The sequence below is a fragment of the Antechinus flavipes genome, chromosome 1, assembly GCF_016432865.1.
Source record: "Antechinus flavipes isolate AdamAnt ecotype Samford, QLD, Australia chromosome 1, AdamAnt_v2, whole genome shotgun sequence".
In the NCBI taxonomy this organism is placed as follows: Eukaryota; Metazoa; Chordata; class Mammalia; order Dasyuromorphia; family Dasyuridae; genus Antechinus; species Antechinus flavipes.
In genome coordinates this window covers 119,678,118-119,693,512 of record NC_067398.1, presented here as the reverse complement: position 1 = coordinate 119,693,512, position 15,395 = coordinate 119,678,118, and the positions used below count along the sequence as shown (strand labels likewise).

Genomic DNA, 15,395 nt, shown 5'->3' with positions numbered 1-15,395 from the left:
GCAAGAGAGACAGTGGAGTCAAAGATGACCAGACTTCTAGACTAGTTGACTGGGACAGTGTTGTTACTTTTTGTTGTTGCTGTTGTTGCTGAAGCAATTAAAATTAAGCGACATCCCCAGGATCACACAGCTAGAAAGTGTTAAGTATCTGAGGCCAGATTTGACCTCAGGTCCTCCTGACCAGGGCTGGTGCCCTATCCACTGTGCTAACTAGCTGTCCTTCAGTGTCATTACTTTTGATTGAACATATATGAAAGGGGGTCAATTTTGTGGCAAAAATCACTAGTTATTACATTTATATTGAAATGTACCTTATATGCTTGACCTATTTAATGTATTCTTTTAAATTTCTCTACCTTGCTAGAGAAAAGAATCTAGGAAAGAAAAAAAAAAGATTATATGTTTCATTTGGCCCAATTTACACAGAAAACAGGTCAGATAGTTCAAGGTTCTTATTGTTAAGGGTTAGTAGTAGAAGCTGGAGAAACAAGTGGACAAAAGAGTTTTCAATCATGTCTGATTTTGTTATGATTATACATATTTAACTAGAAAAATATAACCTTTTATTTTCTTTATTTGTTCTAAGCTTATGACTCATTATTTGTATCCTCCACATGTTCTCACCTTAACGTGCATCAAAATTTTTCCTATCTCTGTCCATTTGACCTTAATGTTCCCCTCTGACAGGAATGCTTTTTGCCCTTCTCCCTCTCTATCCAAAGGTAATCCATCATTCAAGGTCTACCATGAATGATGTCACTATGAAACCTGCCTCCTTTCCTACATCCTCTGGACAATTATCTCTACTAAACATTTTATATTATTTTATTTTTCTAATTGTATTGCATGGCTGATTACCCCACTACATATCAACATAAACATACATCTATACATATAATGCAGATAAACATGCCATATTCCACAAAGGCTCTCCTCTGCAGGCTGCTTCATCATGTCATGGATGGTCCTGGATTTATAAAGCCTAAGGGAGCAGAGCACTAGCTCAAACATGTCCCATATAAAACTGAAAGAGATTTGAGTATGAGCACAATGTTTTTGTCCCGGGATCCTAGAGATTTAGCCAATACTGAAGAATTTCTTTCCAAGGATGGCTGAAGGATACTATAACTAAAGGAACTCATGAAAACGATCAGTTAAGAGGTTGGGAATGTTTGAAAACTGTTCTTGAAGGGAAGAATCACAAAGTTCTAGTGAAATATTAAAAATGTTTCTTCAATGTATGTCATGTTTTCCCCAATTAGAATTTATTACTAGGTAGCTTGTCTTATATTAAATTCTATCTCATATAGCTTTATAGCATGCTAAATATAAGCACTAAATATATTTATTTTATTTTATTTTTTGGAAGCAATCAGGGTTAAATGATTTACTCAGCTAGTATCTGAGGTAGGATTTGACTTCAGGTTTTCTTGACTTCAGGATCAGTCCTCTATCCACTGTGTCACCTAGCTGCTCTTTAAATGCATTTTAATGGAGTTTTTTGTTTTAAACCTCAGTACAGAGGGGTGACACAACACTATTGAGAAGTTAATTGCTCTCTTTTGTTCTACTCTTTTTTTTCGTAAGAGGGACTGAGACAAAATTTTTCCTATTGATTTCTGCACACTTCAAACAGTGTAAGTGAAGCATTTATTAGGGCTAAAGTATGGAGTTTAATATGTAGAACTCAAAGAAAATTTAGAGATGACATCATCTAAGTCTTTCATTTTGTAGATAAGGAAACTGAGAACCTGAGGGGTTAAATGTGCTGGTCAATGGCAATGCCCAGACTGGGAGTATTTAGCAGAGATAGTATTCCAGTTCTGGCCTTCTAACCCTCAAATCCAGCTGTTTCTATTGCATCCTAGTGTGAATTTCTTTCTAAAGATTTTCTTAGAATACTTTGTCTTCTTTATTCCTCTCATAGTTTACCTCATAGCATACTTATTTTTTTGTATACATTTCATCTCTGTTTCTCTTCCGCACACTTCCCTACTCCCAAATAGAATATAAGATTCTCAATAAGAAATCCTTCTGCTGCTGCTGTGTTAATCTCTGCATGCCCAATATTTTATAGGGTATCACATACAGAGCAGCTATAGAATATATGTTTGCTGAACAGAATTGCTTCCTACAAATGTAGATTGTTGCTACTCTGGTTGCCACCCTCTTTTTTAAAGGTTCCATAACCCAAATGTGAGAGAATGCAATGAAACTTATTTTCCCTCTGGGAGCCATCTCCACTGCTTCTTTTTAATTCTCTTCAGCTACTTGATGTTTGAAGATAATAGAGATGGTTTGAAGACTATATCTATGTAAGTATTCTTTGTAAGCAGAGTAAATGAAGGAAGTCACAATATGAAAATGTTATTATTACACATGTGTAATTGTATGAAATTCCATGAGAAGTGATTGATCCTAAAGGAAAAGTAGTCTGGAAGTTATTTCAGTTTATGATTCAAGTTGTTTATGATTCAAGAACCTTGACGTCTCCTGTCCTGGGCCATTCACCAGCATTATGGCCATAGACAGTGCACTCCACTTAACTTTTCGTGCCTCTATTTCTTCCTCTGTTAAATGAGGATGCTACAAAATGATCCTTTTTACCTTTAAATTTTTGTGATTCTGAGAGATTTATTTAAAAAGATACCTCTCCCAGTCTCCATTATTCTTTTTAAAACAATTTCCTCATATTATTTGTTTCCTTATATGGAAAGGGAACAAATGCATGATTGATAATGTATGTTTGGAATAGATAATGGACATCAGTAAGTTGCCTCATTTCTCAAAAGGTGATTATTCAACTTTGATTTGCCATATCATCATCATAATCATTATTATAGACAGAATGGTGACCAAAAGTGTAGTTGCTCCCAAGAATTAAAAGTGGAAGAATTCACAGGATCATAATTACTCCTAAAATTAGCCAATGAATATCATTGTATTGGGGGGAAGTCATTGCAGAATGATTTTTAAAACGTGACTTGGGGAGGGAGTAATACTCCTCATAAGGAAAAAGTGTTGGTGACAGTAAAAGACCAAGCTGTAACTCTGGTTTAAATTTAAATTTACAGGATTTAAATTCAGTGTTTTAAATATCAGTTTAAAAACAGTACATGTCAAATAGAAATGGGCCACTAAACCACACATAAGAATTCCTATGGCTAGCATATTGACTTTATGAAAACCATGTCAACATTATTTGTGCCCTATTATATTTTTATTTATTTTTTGTCAAATATTTCTCAATTACATTTTAATTTGGTCAGGTGGCTTAAGACTATTGAGTTTTGATGCCTCTGGTCTAAACAATAACCAGATAGTTATGAAAATACAATGCATGCCTAAATACTGAACAAATCTCATATTTAGTAGACTCAGATTGATGTCCATTTTGTTTCATATCATATCTATATGCCCCAGACAGGCTCCTTTCTATAAGTGTATTCCAATTGTTTTCATATAGCTATATTTTCTCACAGTTAAGTGTGACATCTCAGTCTCAACTGAAGTTTAAAACTAAATGGTCAACCCATAGACAGATTGTAGTTTCAACAATAAAACATGCTTTCTCAACATGGACTTGTGAGTAGAATAATCTGGGGAAGATGAGGATTCTGGGACTGTGCTAAGCCTTTGATCTGGATAGATTATAGGTCATCTACTATTGCCAGAAGTCAAGCTATTCTGCTAATGAAGTCCAAGGTAAGTACTTCAGTGTTCTCAAGTGATCCAAAAGGGAAATATATATTCCAAATTCCTCATGTTAAAGAGACCCAACGAGATTAAATGGCCAGTATCAGAGACGTAATTTAAATTGAGATCCACTGCATAGCCTATGTAGTTGGGGAACCTCTTAAATCAGATCTTTATCTTAACTAGCAAGGTTCATATTGTAAGATGCCTGAGTTCTTAGGCACAGGATAAATCAATAACTCAAGGACATAAGGTCAGTAACAGCTATAGCCTTGACAACATACATGCTCTCTTGGTCTGGACCAATGGTTTCCAGATCCTGAAATTGTTTAGGGAGTGTACTTTGTTTGAGATGCCTCATGGGCTTAGATACCAAAGGTTGAAAAGTTATATTCTTTCTCTGAAATACTAATAATATCCCTAATAAAAAAGCCCTATATGGAATACGTACAAATTCCCTCAATAAGTAGGGGAGAATTTTCATTTGAACAAAAGAACAGATTGTAGTGTTCTGGCTTTTTTCAGGTGACATTTCTACTATCAGGATGCACTGTGATGCTCCTGATGGAAGTCTTTCAAAGCTTGTGTGCTCAATACATTAGGCTCTCAAAGTATACCACTGCAGTGCTATTTGCCATGAACTATGGGGCTTTTCCCAAAGGACTGCTTTCTCAAAAGGTTACAAGAAATGACTGAATTGATGTATTTTTATGGCACTGGTCCATCTTCTCTTCTAGTGTCATTCTTGGATACCTGAGAGATTAGATTTCTGGGAGTTAATTGATTTGGTTCTATTGAACTCACAATGGCCCTCACTCCAAAATCTTCTAAAGTTATTAAGTTTTTTTCAGCTTACAATTTTCTCTGTGAGCCTTTAAATTGAGTTAAATTGCTTGCGCCATGACTGAAAGGTAGTGGTGACCAGGGTAAAAGTAGTTGTCAGAGAATCAGCATCTGGCAGGCAGGAACAGAGAGCACCAAAGAGAACAAAATGACATCATCCTAATTTCATCTTTCTCTAGATATCAGTGGTAATGGTTGGTGACAATATGAAAGCAATAAGTCCTGAAATGGGAATTCTATCAAATTCTAAGGAATTAATCCTGAGATAAAATCTAACAATACAAAACAAATTTCTATCTCTTTGGTATAATTCAAGGGAAAGCATTGCTTCAGACATACTATATTTGCCCATTTGACCCCCAAATTCATTTTTATGGGAGAAAAACTAAAATGAAACACAGAGAAATTTCATATTATCGTTTGAAGAGCAAATTTAAAAGTGGAATTGATGTTTTAGTTAGAGGATGTCTGGACATATTAGGTCCTCCCTAAATTCCTGAAAGAGCATAAGGGGAGTATAGAAAAGAAGGGTGCCAGGGAGGTATTATTTGTGGGAGAGTTGCTGGAAGAACTGATTGATTAGTTCTCAAACTTCTAAATATCTGGGACTTTCTTAGGTGGAAGAACTGCACAAATGTAATAAGATTTTAGCAATTCATCATAAGTTACTCATATCGCATATGACAGTGGGAAAAAGTACATCTTGTGTGCTTCTTGTCTTTGTTGAAGGTCCATAGTGTGTGTAGAGTGTTTGCCAGTATTATTGACTGGTGAACAAAGATTCAATCAATTATGTTTTGTTCTTGCTATATTATTGTCTTACCTATAATTCTAGTAGTTCTAGTTATCCATGTGAGGGGGCATACAGGCAGGTAAAGGTGCCATAGTACATATGGCACTTCCTGGAATCAGGAAGACTCATTTTCCTTGAGTTGAAATCAGGCACGTCTTAGTTGTGTGACCCTGGCCAAATCATTTAACCCTGTTTGCCTCAGTGTCCTCATCTGTAAAATGAGTGGGAGAAGGAAATGGCAAATAGCATCTTAGACAAGAAAACCCATAGGAGGTCACGGAGCATTGGATGTGATAAAAATGACTGGACAATGAATATGTGAAAGGGCAGTGTGATGGATTGGGAAGGATGCTGGATCAATAGTCAGCTGACCTGTATTTGAATCCTGACTTTGTCTCTCATTTACTATTTTTTCTGTTTTGGAGAAATCACTTGGTCCTTTTATGCCTCAGTTTCCTTATTTGAAAAATAAAAAGATTGGGCTAGATGGTATCTGAGGTATGAATCTTTGGATTAACAGGTTGACAAGAGGTCATTTGAGTATATATGTGTGTGTTTCAAAGTAACTCAGAAGACCTGGGTTCAAATTTTACTTCATGTAGGAAGTCACTTAATCTTTCTGACTTATTCTTTTCAGCTAAAAATGGGGAAAGATAATAGGTCTAAAGGATCTCCTTCAACTCTAAATCTATGATTCTTTGACCTTTTATGTAATATTATCATAAATAAAGTCTTTAAATTAAAAAAATAATTTGGATATTCAAATAGGTTAAATCATATGAAGAAGCAATTTCTTTAGTAATGAAAGCATTAGATACCTACTATCTCCTGTAAACATTCTTAGGTATTTAGTTTCTTTAACCAAATAATATCCCTTTTATTCATAAATTGCATATAGGTAATGTAATGCCACAGGAATATAAATGTTAAGAAGTAATTTAGTTAACATTCCTTACAAATTTGACTTTAAAAGTCCTGGTGAGGATACAACATGTGAGCAATATTAAATGTTATTTTTTTTTAAAGAAAAGCATATTTCATTATATTTCCAGAAATTTCTTTAGATTTCCAGAAAACTGAAGAGATTCCTTTAATGTATTATTATATATACACTGGAACAGATATGAGGAAATGCTAAAATGCTTATTTCCCCATATCTGTATTTTAAAATGTTTTGCAAGAATTAAGAAATTTACTAAATTTAAATCAGCTCTGCTTATTTCCACTTTTATGATGAACATCACTTCATCTACCATGTCTTTCTGAAATTATGGAATTTTGAAACAGGGACCATTTCCTTTTTCCTTTATCCTAATTAGAGGAACTTAAAAAATGAATTGAGTATTATCATGAAAGCCAATGATGCTACTGGGAGTTTCTACCTATAATGATCATTCTTAGAGTAAGTAAGGAAGACTTACAAACTAGGCACTTCTGCGATCACGACTGAGGCACTGGAGAGGCAAAAGCAGAGCTCTGTGATATCATTCTGAGCCCTGAATGTTGAAGTTAGTGAGCAAACAGAGAACTCCCAGGCATGACCTTGGGCCAAGATTGCTGGAGTACGTTTTTCAGAGATGTTAAAATAATTATTTTCTGGTTATTAGGCATTGTTTATATATATATATATATGTTTTCACTCTAAAAACTTGTTTTTATACAAATAGTATTCCTCTTCTCCTAATTGTATGGCATTTTAATCCAAGTGCAACCAGGTTGAAAGGTCAGTTGTGAAGGGGACAAGAATTCACATAAAGGCAAAATACAACCTGTTCAGATTCTCATTACCTGTATGCATAACCATATTTATGACCAATGGTATGGATGCTCCTAGGGACTAACTGTGGAACAATTCATAGAGAAATAAGGACTTTAAGAAAATATCTCATCTCATCAAATGAGTTATTATTTGTTAAGGGCTTAGCACAGCGTCTGACACATAGTTTGCACCATATAAGTGGTTATTCCTTTTCCCTTCATCTCTCTGGCTTAAATAGTAATCTAACAAAAAAAAAGAAGAGTGGTACTCTTTCAATGGAAATGTTAGATGTGAAATACTCTGGCTAGCTGGCCTTGCTGGGAAGAGCTATGGTTTTTCTAAAAAGAGATTATTTCTGAAACTTAAAAGGAAACACAGGTAAAGAAGGTCAAGGTAATAGGCAGCAGCCTGACTAAGAGTTAGCACAGATAGATTCCAGAATATTTTTTGCCTTTGTTTTCCTGTTTATAAAATGAAGATAATCATTACATGCTTGCTCTGTGTACTTGAATGTTTGAATCGACTTATTTGGTTAATAGTTTTTTGATGCAAGAAATCACACTTGAAGCTACAATGATGTGTTCACCTACTACAATGCTCTTTGGAGAGATTGTGTTCATGTTTGTATATACACTTACCCAGGGGTATCCTGGTACATGTTTAACAACAAGGTCTCTGAGGGAAAATATGTGCGCAATGTGCATTTAAGCTTAGTTTGCATTATTTGCATTTTTCTCCCTCACCTTTTTAAGTCTTAACAATTGAAAACAAACAAACAAAAAGGCCCAATTTGTAGTTTTTGTTGATTTCTGAGGCAAAAATTCTTGCAATGAACTTCTAACAACTCTCTCAAGCCCCAATACACCCCTGCAATGACTCACATTATATGGTGTGTAAGGTATAACTGAACTTGATTGCCTCAATCTTGAAGGATAAATTCAGTACAATATCCCTTTGAAACAAAGGAGAACAGAGTTCTATTTGCTTGGCTTCAGTTCCACAGAGCAAATTTTACCTACCTCTTCAAAGAAGTGACAATTATTGTAGTGATTAAATTTCCTTGGAGATGCCTGGATCAATAATTATTTTCCCTACCTTTCGGTGCCATTTCCATGAATTCTTGTCGAAGGGTGTTGAGCTGTTTGATAGTGAGACAAGTATTTACTTCTTTCTCCACAGCTGGAGGTCGGACAGGAGGAAGAGGATCGGGAAAGACTTTCACATCGCCATTGATGTAGAAGTCTTCACCATTTAAAATAAGTTCATACTGAATCTTAGTTGAAGTTTCAATGTGGTAGTGAGCCACTTCAGTTAACTTTTCCACACTGTTTGGAAAGAAAAAAAATTGTAAAAAAGATGTAATTCTCAATTCAAAAAATGCTAGAATAAAATGCTAGAATAATATTAGGTGTTTATGCTACACATACAATAAGTCAGCATGCATCTTCTTCTAGCTAAAAATGAGACTTTGATGAGCATATTAAAGTATGAATTGGGGGAGAATGAGCTTTATAATTTAGGCATCTTATATAAGGATAGTGTATTTTTATACTTAAAAAAAAAACTGTGATTTCATTCAGTTTAAGAAACCCTTGGTATGGAAATGCCCTCCATGGGTATAGATGGGTAATGTTTCTGTAATATACAAGCTTAGATTGTGGCCCAGGGTGCATTGAGAAGCGAAGTATAATTGATGGTTACACAGCCAGTTTAATATTACTTGAACCCATGGACCTCTAACCATTATATACTATGTCACTCTTTCCAAACTAAATATAACTTATTAAACAATAAGGCACATATGAATTGCATATCCAGAGAGTATGGTCAAATGTAAATAGCACATCATTAAGAATTTCTTTTGGATATTAAATTCTATTAAATAATCTTAAAGGTTAAATTCAGTAAAGATTATAAACGGGAACATTATAAAGTATCATAGGATGTCAAGAAGAGCTATGTCTAATATAAATTTTTCCCAAGTCAATATCATTTAAAGTTTTTTTGTTTTTGTTTTTGTTTTTGCTTTTGTTTTGGAATCAGACTTAGGAGTATATTGGTTTTAGGTAATTCAAAAGTTAAGTGACTTGCATAGGGTCTCATCACCAGTTTGTATCAGAGACAAAACAGGAATCCAAGCCTTTCTAGCTCTGGATCTAGCTTTCTACCCAATCCAACATATTGCTTCTTCAACCTAAAGTAGTTTTCAAAATGGATTATGGCACAGGTGATCAATTGTGAAGACTCCAAATAGCTCCATAATTATCATCAGGGCTGCAATCAAATCATGTGGCTCTCAGAAATGAGAAATACAGAATGCTTTGTAATGAAAAGGGGACTGGATTCAGAGCCATCAGGTCTAGGTTCCTGCCTCAGGTATGGCACTTTCTAGAGATTTATAGGCAGCTGTACAGTGTAATGGATAGAACCCCAGACCTGGAATTAGGAATTTTCATCTTCCTGAGTTCAAGTCAGGCCTCAGATACTTACTAGCTGAGTGATCCTGGGCAAGTCATTTACTCCTTATGCCTCAGTTTCCTCATCTGTGACATGAGCAGGAAAGGAAAACGCCAAACCAGTATAGCATTTGTGCTAAGAAAATACTAAATAGGATCATGGAGAGTTGGGCTTAACTGAAAAACAACTGAACATGTCACTTATTGTGACATTAATTTTAACACTGTGAACTCTAGTTTCTTTATCTATAAAATTTGGATAATAATAGCTCTAGTATTTACCTCCCAAGGTTCTTTTTTTAATGAGATAATTTATGTAAAGTGTTTTGTGAACCTCAAGACTGTAAATACCAACTTTGGCTAGTTATTTCAGCAAGTTATCTATAACCACATAAGTCAATTAGGTTGTAAAGAAATGCTTTGTAAACCAAAGTGCCCTGAGTCTATCTTCCATTATCTTTATTATATTTAAGAGACAGTGTAGTATGGTGGAAATAACAGTAGACCATGAATCAGAAGTCTCCAGGACAGTCTTAGCACTACCCTACTTTTGCCCACTCAGCTACTCTGATCTTCCATTTCTTGACCCTATAAAACTTCACTATATAAAACTATATCTGCCCTGTTTACTACTTAGGCTTGTAGAGCCTCTATATCCTCTGATAAAAACAGATATGAGAGTGCTTTTTGAAAGTTCTTTATCAAACAATAAAACAAGAAAAAGAAATTGAGAGAATAAATATATCTGAAAAGTTGAATTCCTAGGATTTCTTAAATACTATACATCCTGCCATCTGCAAAAAGTAATAATTTTGGGGGAAGATATTTCTTTAAAAATCCCAAATAAAAGTCTAATAAAAGATAATAAAATCTCCAGTAGATAAGTTGTCAAATGACACGAATAGAGAATTCTGAAATAAAGAAATTCAAGCTATCAACAGCCATACCAAAAATATTTTAAATCGCCAATAATAAGAGCAATGCACAATAAAATGAAATAATAAGTTCCACTTTACATTTGTTGGTAAAGATAACAACAATAACATTGATGAAAATAACAGCAATAGTTAAAATTTTAAAGTGCCTATTACATGCCAAGTACTATGCTAAGTACTTTGCAAATATCTCATTTCATCCTTAAAACATTCTTACAAGTGTTTAGCCCCATTTGATAGATTAGGAATCTGTGGCAAACGGGTCAAGTGACTTGCCCAAGTTTATACTGTTAATAAGTGTCTGAGGCTGGACTTGAACTCATATCTCCCTGACTCCATGCCCAATGTTCCATCTACTGCTCCACTTAGTTATTGGTAAAAAAGCAAAACAGGAATTGTTGGAAGGCTGTGGGAGGTCAGGCACACTGATGGTGGATTTGTGAATTGGTTAAAAATTTAGAAATATGTTCTAAACTTCACTAAACTGTTTATATTCTCTAACACAGTAATATTCTCAGACAAGTGTCCAAAGAAAAAGATCATCGAGTCAAATGTAGTATTTCCATTAGTGTTGCTTGTGAAAGGGATATAGGGATTGGAAGTGTGGGGGAATCTGATATTGGAGCTAAGAATTTGATGTCAGAAAGTTAATATGGATTTTTAGACTTTAGCTTAAAATATAGGAATGACAAGACTTTTAGTGAGAGACTGTATACCCTGAACAAAAGTTGATTAGAACATATTCATCTGTTGTCTTGAAAATAGAAATCAAAAGAACTTGAAGCTAAAAAAAGGATAGAGGGGTGAGAAAAGCAAATGTAGAATCAACCAAGCTCAGTAACAGAAATAAACTACAATGTAGGAAGAATAGCTTTTGAGACATCCAGAAAATCATGGTCAAGAATTTAAAATAGAGAACAAGAACAAAACTGTTGGCCTAAAATATCTATTACACAAATGCTAAAGTTTAGGCAAGAAACACAACTATTTGAGAAAACAAATGCTACTTCAATTTTTTTTTAATGATGCCAAATTTAAAGAGTTTTTATTCCCCAGAACAAGAATTGAATTTCCATTTGTCTACAGTACTGATAAAATTCTATGGCATCCACTTCTCTCTCTGAATCTATTCAAGTAGTAGGAATGACCAGATTTACATAACAGCTTAAATGTTATTTTTAAATTGTTACTGCCTTGGCTATAAATTTGAGTTCTTCAGCTTTTATAAAGTTTTGTGGAATATTCTTCCTTCTGGTCTACTTGGGAACCCATCAGACACATTGCTTAGTAAAGAGGGTTGCAGATCTTCTCTAATTCATTCCACTAATGTTCAAATTATTTTTTCTCAGAAATCTGATTCTTATTCAGATAGTTGATTATGTTCTTATATTTGTCAAGGATTTTATGTTTATCTTCATCACTAATTTGTCTTGGAATTTTTCATCTTATATTGTAGTCTCAAAATCATAAGAATCAAGTTGAGTTCTTGCAGGATACATTGTCTCTTTGCTTCTATCTTCAGTCTTACATTTATTTCTCAGCTTCCTGGGCCATATGATCAATGTCTTTTTAGCTCAGACTATATTTCTAATTGGTAATGGTGACCTTTTTCTCCTTTCCTATACTCTTAAATTCAGCAGAAACTTCCAGCAGAAACTTTGAGGATGCCATTTACATTATGTTAACTTCAATTTGAGGAATTACCCTACGACAAGGGAGATTGCTATGGAGCTCAAACTTGCCAAATAGATTGTTATCCTTTGTCATTGCTCCCTCATCTTTGTAAAGGTGAATAAGCACACTGGGCAGTGTGTCTGAGTACATGATAAACATTTGAATCAGTGTAGTAAAGATTGTGGTGCTTAGAATTGTCATAATCTAATCAGCAATTTCAGTACCAAGAAAAAAGAGAAGTGATGTCCAAGAGTAGCAAGTGCTGAACCTTCTTAGATTTATCTCAAGAAGGATGCAGACTGGTTGCAATAGCCTCATCAGGATTGATAATTTTTTGGACTCCTTGCCATTGAAGAAATCCTGCAGAAATTTCTGGGCTTGAAGGATATTGGTGGAAGTACCTACCAAGATAATGTCCTGAATATCTGATTTGGCATCTCCTTCAGGGTTTTTTCTATAGAGTTTAGTTCATCAGGGAAGAAATTCAGCTTTCAAAATGGACACATGATTGATATAAAGAAGTTGCTATTCATCAGAGGGAGTCAATCTTACTATCATTTTGGTTATGGGAAGAGAGAGCATACCATATATGTTTAAAAGTACTGCACAGTCAGTGGACAACCTTCTTGTTCTCATAGATGACTTCCTGATGCTTTCGCTTGAATTCAGCAATTAAACAATTAATCATGTGGTTGTCAAAGTTCCAAATGTGTGTCTCCAATCTAGGCTACATCAGCATGGTAATGAGATTAGAGTTTATAGGATTAATCTGGGAGAGACATATTGTTTCATGAAGTTGAAACTGAATGGAGCAGTAGATAAACCAATCTTTTTATTAAAACAATAATAAAAATCAGCAGCAATTGCTCATTGATGATGAAGCATATTGAGATCAGCAATGGTTCCAACATTGCTTGACACTGGGAATCTTTGAAATAGGCTGGTACTTCAATGAGACATCTCTCATAGTCTTCCTAACATAAAATTCAGTAATTTCTTTATTTTTGTCATTACCAAAGAAGCAACATCTCACAGAAATTTATGGATAATCCTTTGTACTACACTTGGATTTTAGTCCTGTCTGTGTCATTGCTGTGAAAAGCCAATTCTTTGTGCCTGATTATACAATTGCATCATCAAATCTGAAACCAATCAAATGTTAGTATCAAAATAAGTGTTGGTGGGGTCCATTGCAACCTGATTCTTTGTAGCATCATTGATGAAATATTCTGTGACAATTAGCTTGGGGGGATCCTACTTCCTTAGTCATTAGTACTAATTTCTACTTTCCCATGTTGAAAGATCTGCACACAGGAAAAAATGATAACAAGATCAATATCAATTGAATATCACCCTACAACATGGTATAATAGCTAACCAATGTGGGATAAGTAAATTTGCTTCTCATGATAATTGAGGAAATGGTGTAGAAGAATTGCACATGTTTAACATATAAGGGATTACTTGCCATCTAGGAGAGGGGGTGGGGAGAAGGGATGGAAAATTTGGAACACAAGGTTTTACAAGGATGAATGTTGAAAATTATCCATTTATATGTTTTGAAAATAAAAGGCTTTAATTAAAAAAAAGAAGGAAAAAACCAAAAATTTTTTGCTGTGCTAAGTCTGAGACATTGAGTATTGAGAAGCCAGATAAACAGTGAGATTTCAGAATGTAAGTAAATTTCAGTTATTTAATAAAACAGACACATCACATATGTATATACATATAGACACATATGTACATGTGTATATTACTTAATTTTCATAAGCACAAAAATATACACATTTTCTGAAAAGAGAAATAACTAGCTTTTTTTCTGAAATAAAAACTATCTGACACATATTACTTTAAGGCTTGCAAAACTCTTTCAATTCATGATTTTATATGAGCCTAGAAATGTACTAAAGCCAGTACAAAACAGTTCTTAAGAATCTATTCTTACATTTTCAGGTTAGCATTTATGGTCAATGTTACAAGTTAGAACTTGATTTTTTATTTGATTAATTTTTAGATTTAAATAATAAAGCAAATTAAACTTAAAACATTTTACTTGTGCTGCAAAAAGTTATGACTTGCAATAAATCTATGAGAAAATTAAGACTTATTATTCTTCTTCCAATTTTTAAAATGAGACAACAGTTTCAGAAAGTTAAACGACTGTGTCTTTATAGTCTCTCAGATGAGATGTATTAATTCACTAATTCCTGCTTCAAAAGACTGATGATAGCATTGAATTCATTTAGAAAATGAGGCAGGGGGACCTTTCAAAGTTAACTGAGTCAGAATCAAAGTAATCAGGTAGCCAAAATGGTGAGCATCAACTCCTGATAAGTTAATCATTTGTAAAAAAAAACGGGCAACAAGGTTTCATTTAGAAAAGGAGAAAACTCAAAGAATATGAGCTATGATAATTTTCACTAGAGGATATAGGTTGAAATGAATGGTCAATATACCCTAAACTGCATTAAAAAGTGAGATTTCACTTTTGGTACCTCTGAAGAATATAAGCCCTCCTTGGGTCGGGGAGGCAAAAATAAATATAATCTACAAAGAATGTATTTTTTTAAAACCATCTCTCCATATTTATCATGATACACAGGGAAAATCAGATGAAAAGGGAAAAAATGAGAAAGAAAAAAAAATATAAGCAAGCAAACAACAACAATAATAAAGATGAAAATACTATGTTGTGAACTACAATCAGTCCCCATAGTCCTTTCTCTGGATGTAGATGACACTATCTATCACAAGACTATTGGAATTGCCCTGAATCATCTTAATGTTGAAAAAAGCCAAGTCCATCACAGTTGATCACCATATAATCTTGTTGCTGTGTACAATGTTCTCTTAGTTCTCAAATGTTACTTTTTTCTAGGAAGTTTCTTTCTATCAATAATGACATTCCTCTTTGGATCTCAGATAGTGTTCTGTGTGTGCCTTTCCAATGTGCTTTTCACAATACTAAAGATCTATGTTTAAATCTCTTAACTTCTCCAGGCTGTGAGTGACCAAAGGAGAAAAACAATGTTTTATGTAAAATTTATCATGTCTCACTGGCACCTAGCACCTGGTTGCTACTAAATAAATAAATGTTTGTTGCATGAATGACGATGAGAAAAAGAACTTTTCATGTCCCAAAGATACTCCATTATCTGAAATCAGCATATAGCACATTGAACCAATATGGACAATAAAGGTGACAACATTTAGACTTCAAGACTAATGAGTTATTCATT

General features: G+C 34.2%; 1 protein-coding gene across 9 annotated transcripts in view; it reads right to left on the bottom strand.

The window, feature by feature from the left end:
- The window catches only part of SPEF2 (sperm flagellar 2), a 235,389-nt gene that overhangs the window by 38,421 nt on the left and 181,573 nt on the right, over window positions 1-15,395 (bottom strand). For all 9 annotated transcript variants that reach the window (XM_051989705.1, XM_051989711.1, XM_051989718.1 and 6 more), the window contains one exon: window positions 8,187-8,416. In XM_051989705.1, the coding sequence (XP_051845665.1) occupies window positions 8,187-8,416 (230 nt within the window). The remainder of the gene's footprint in view (window positions 1-8,186; window positions 8,417-15,395) is intronic.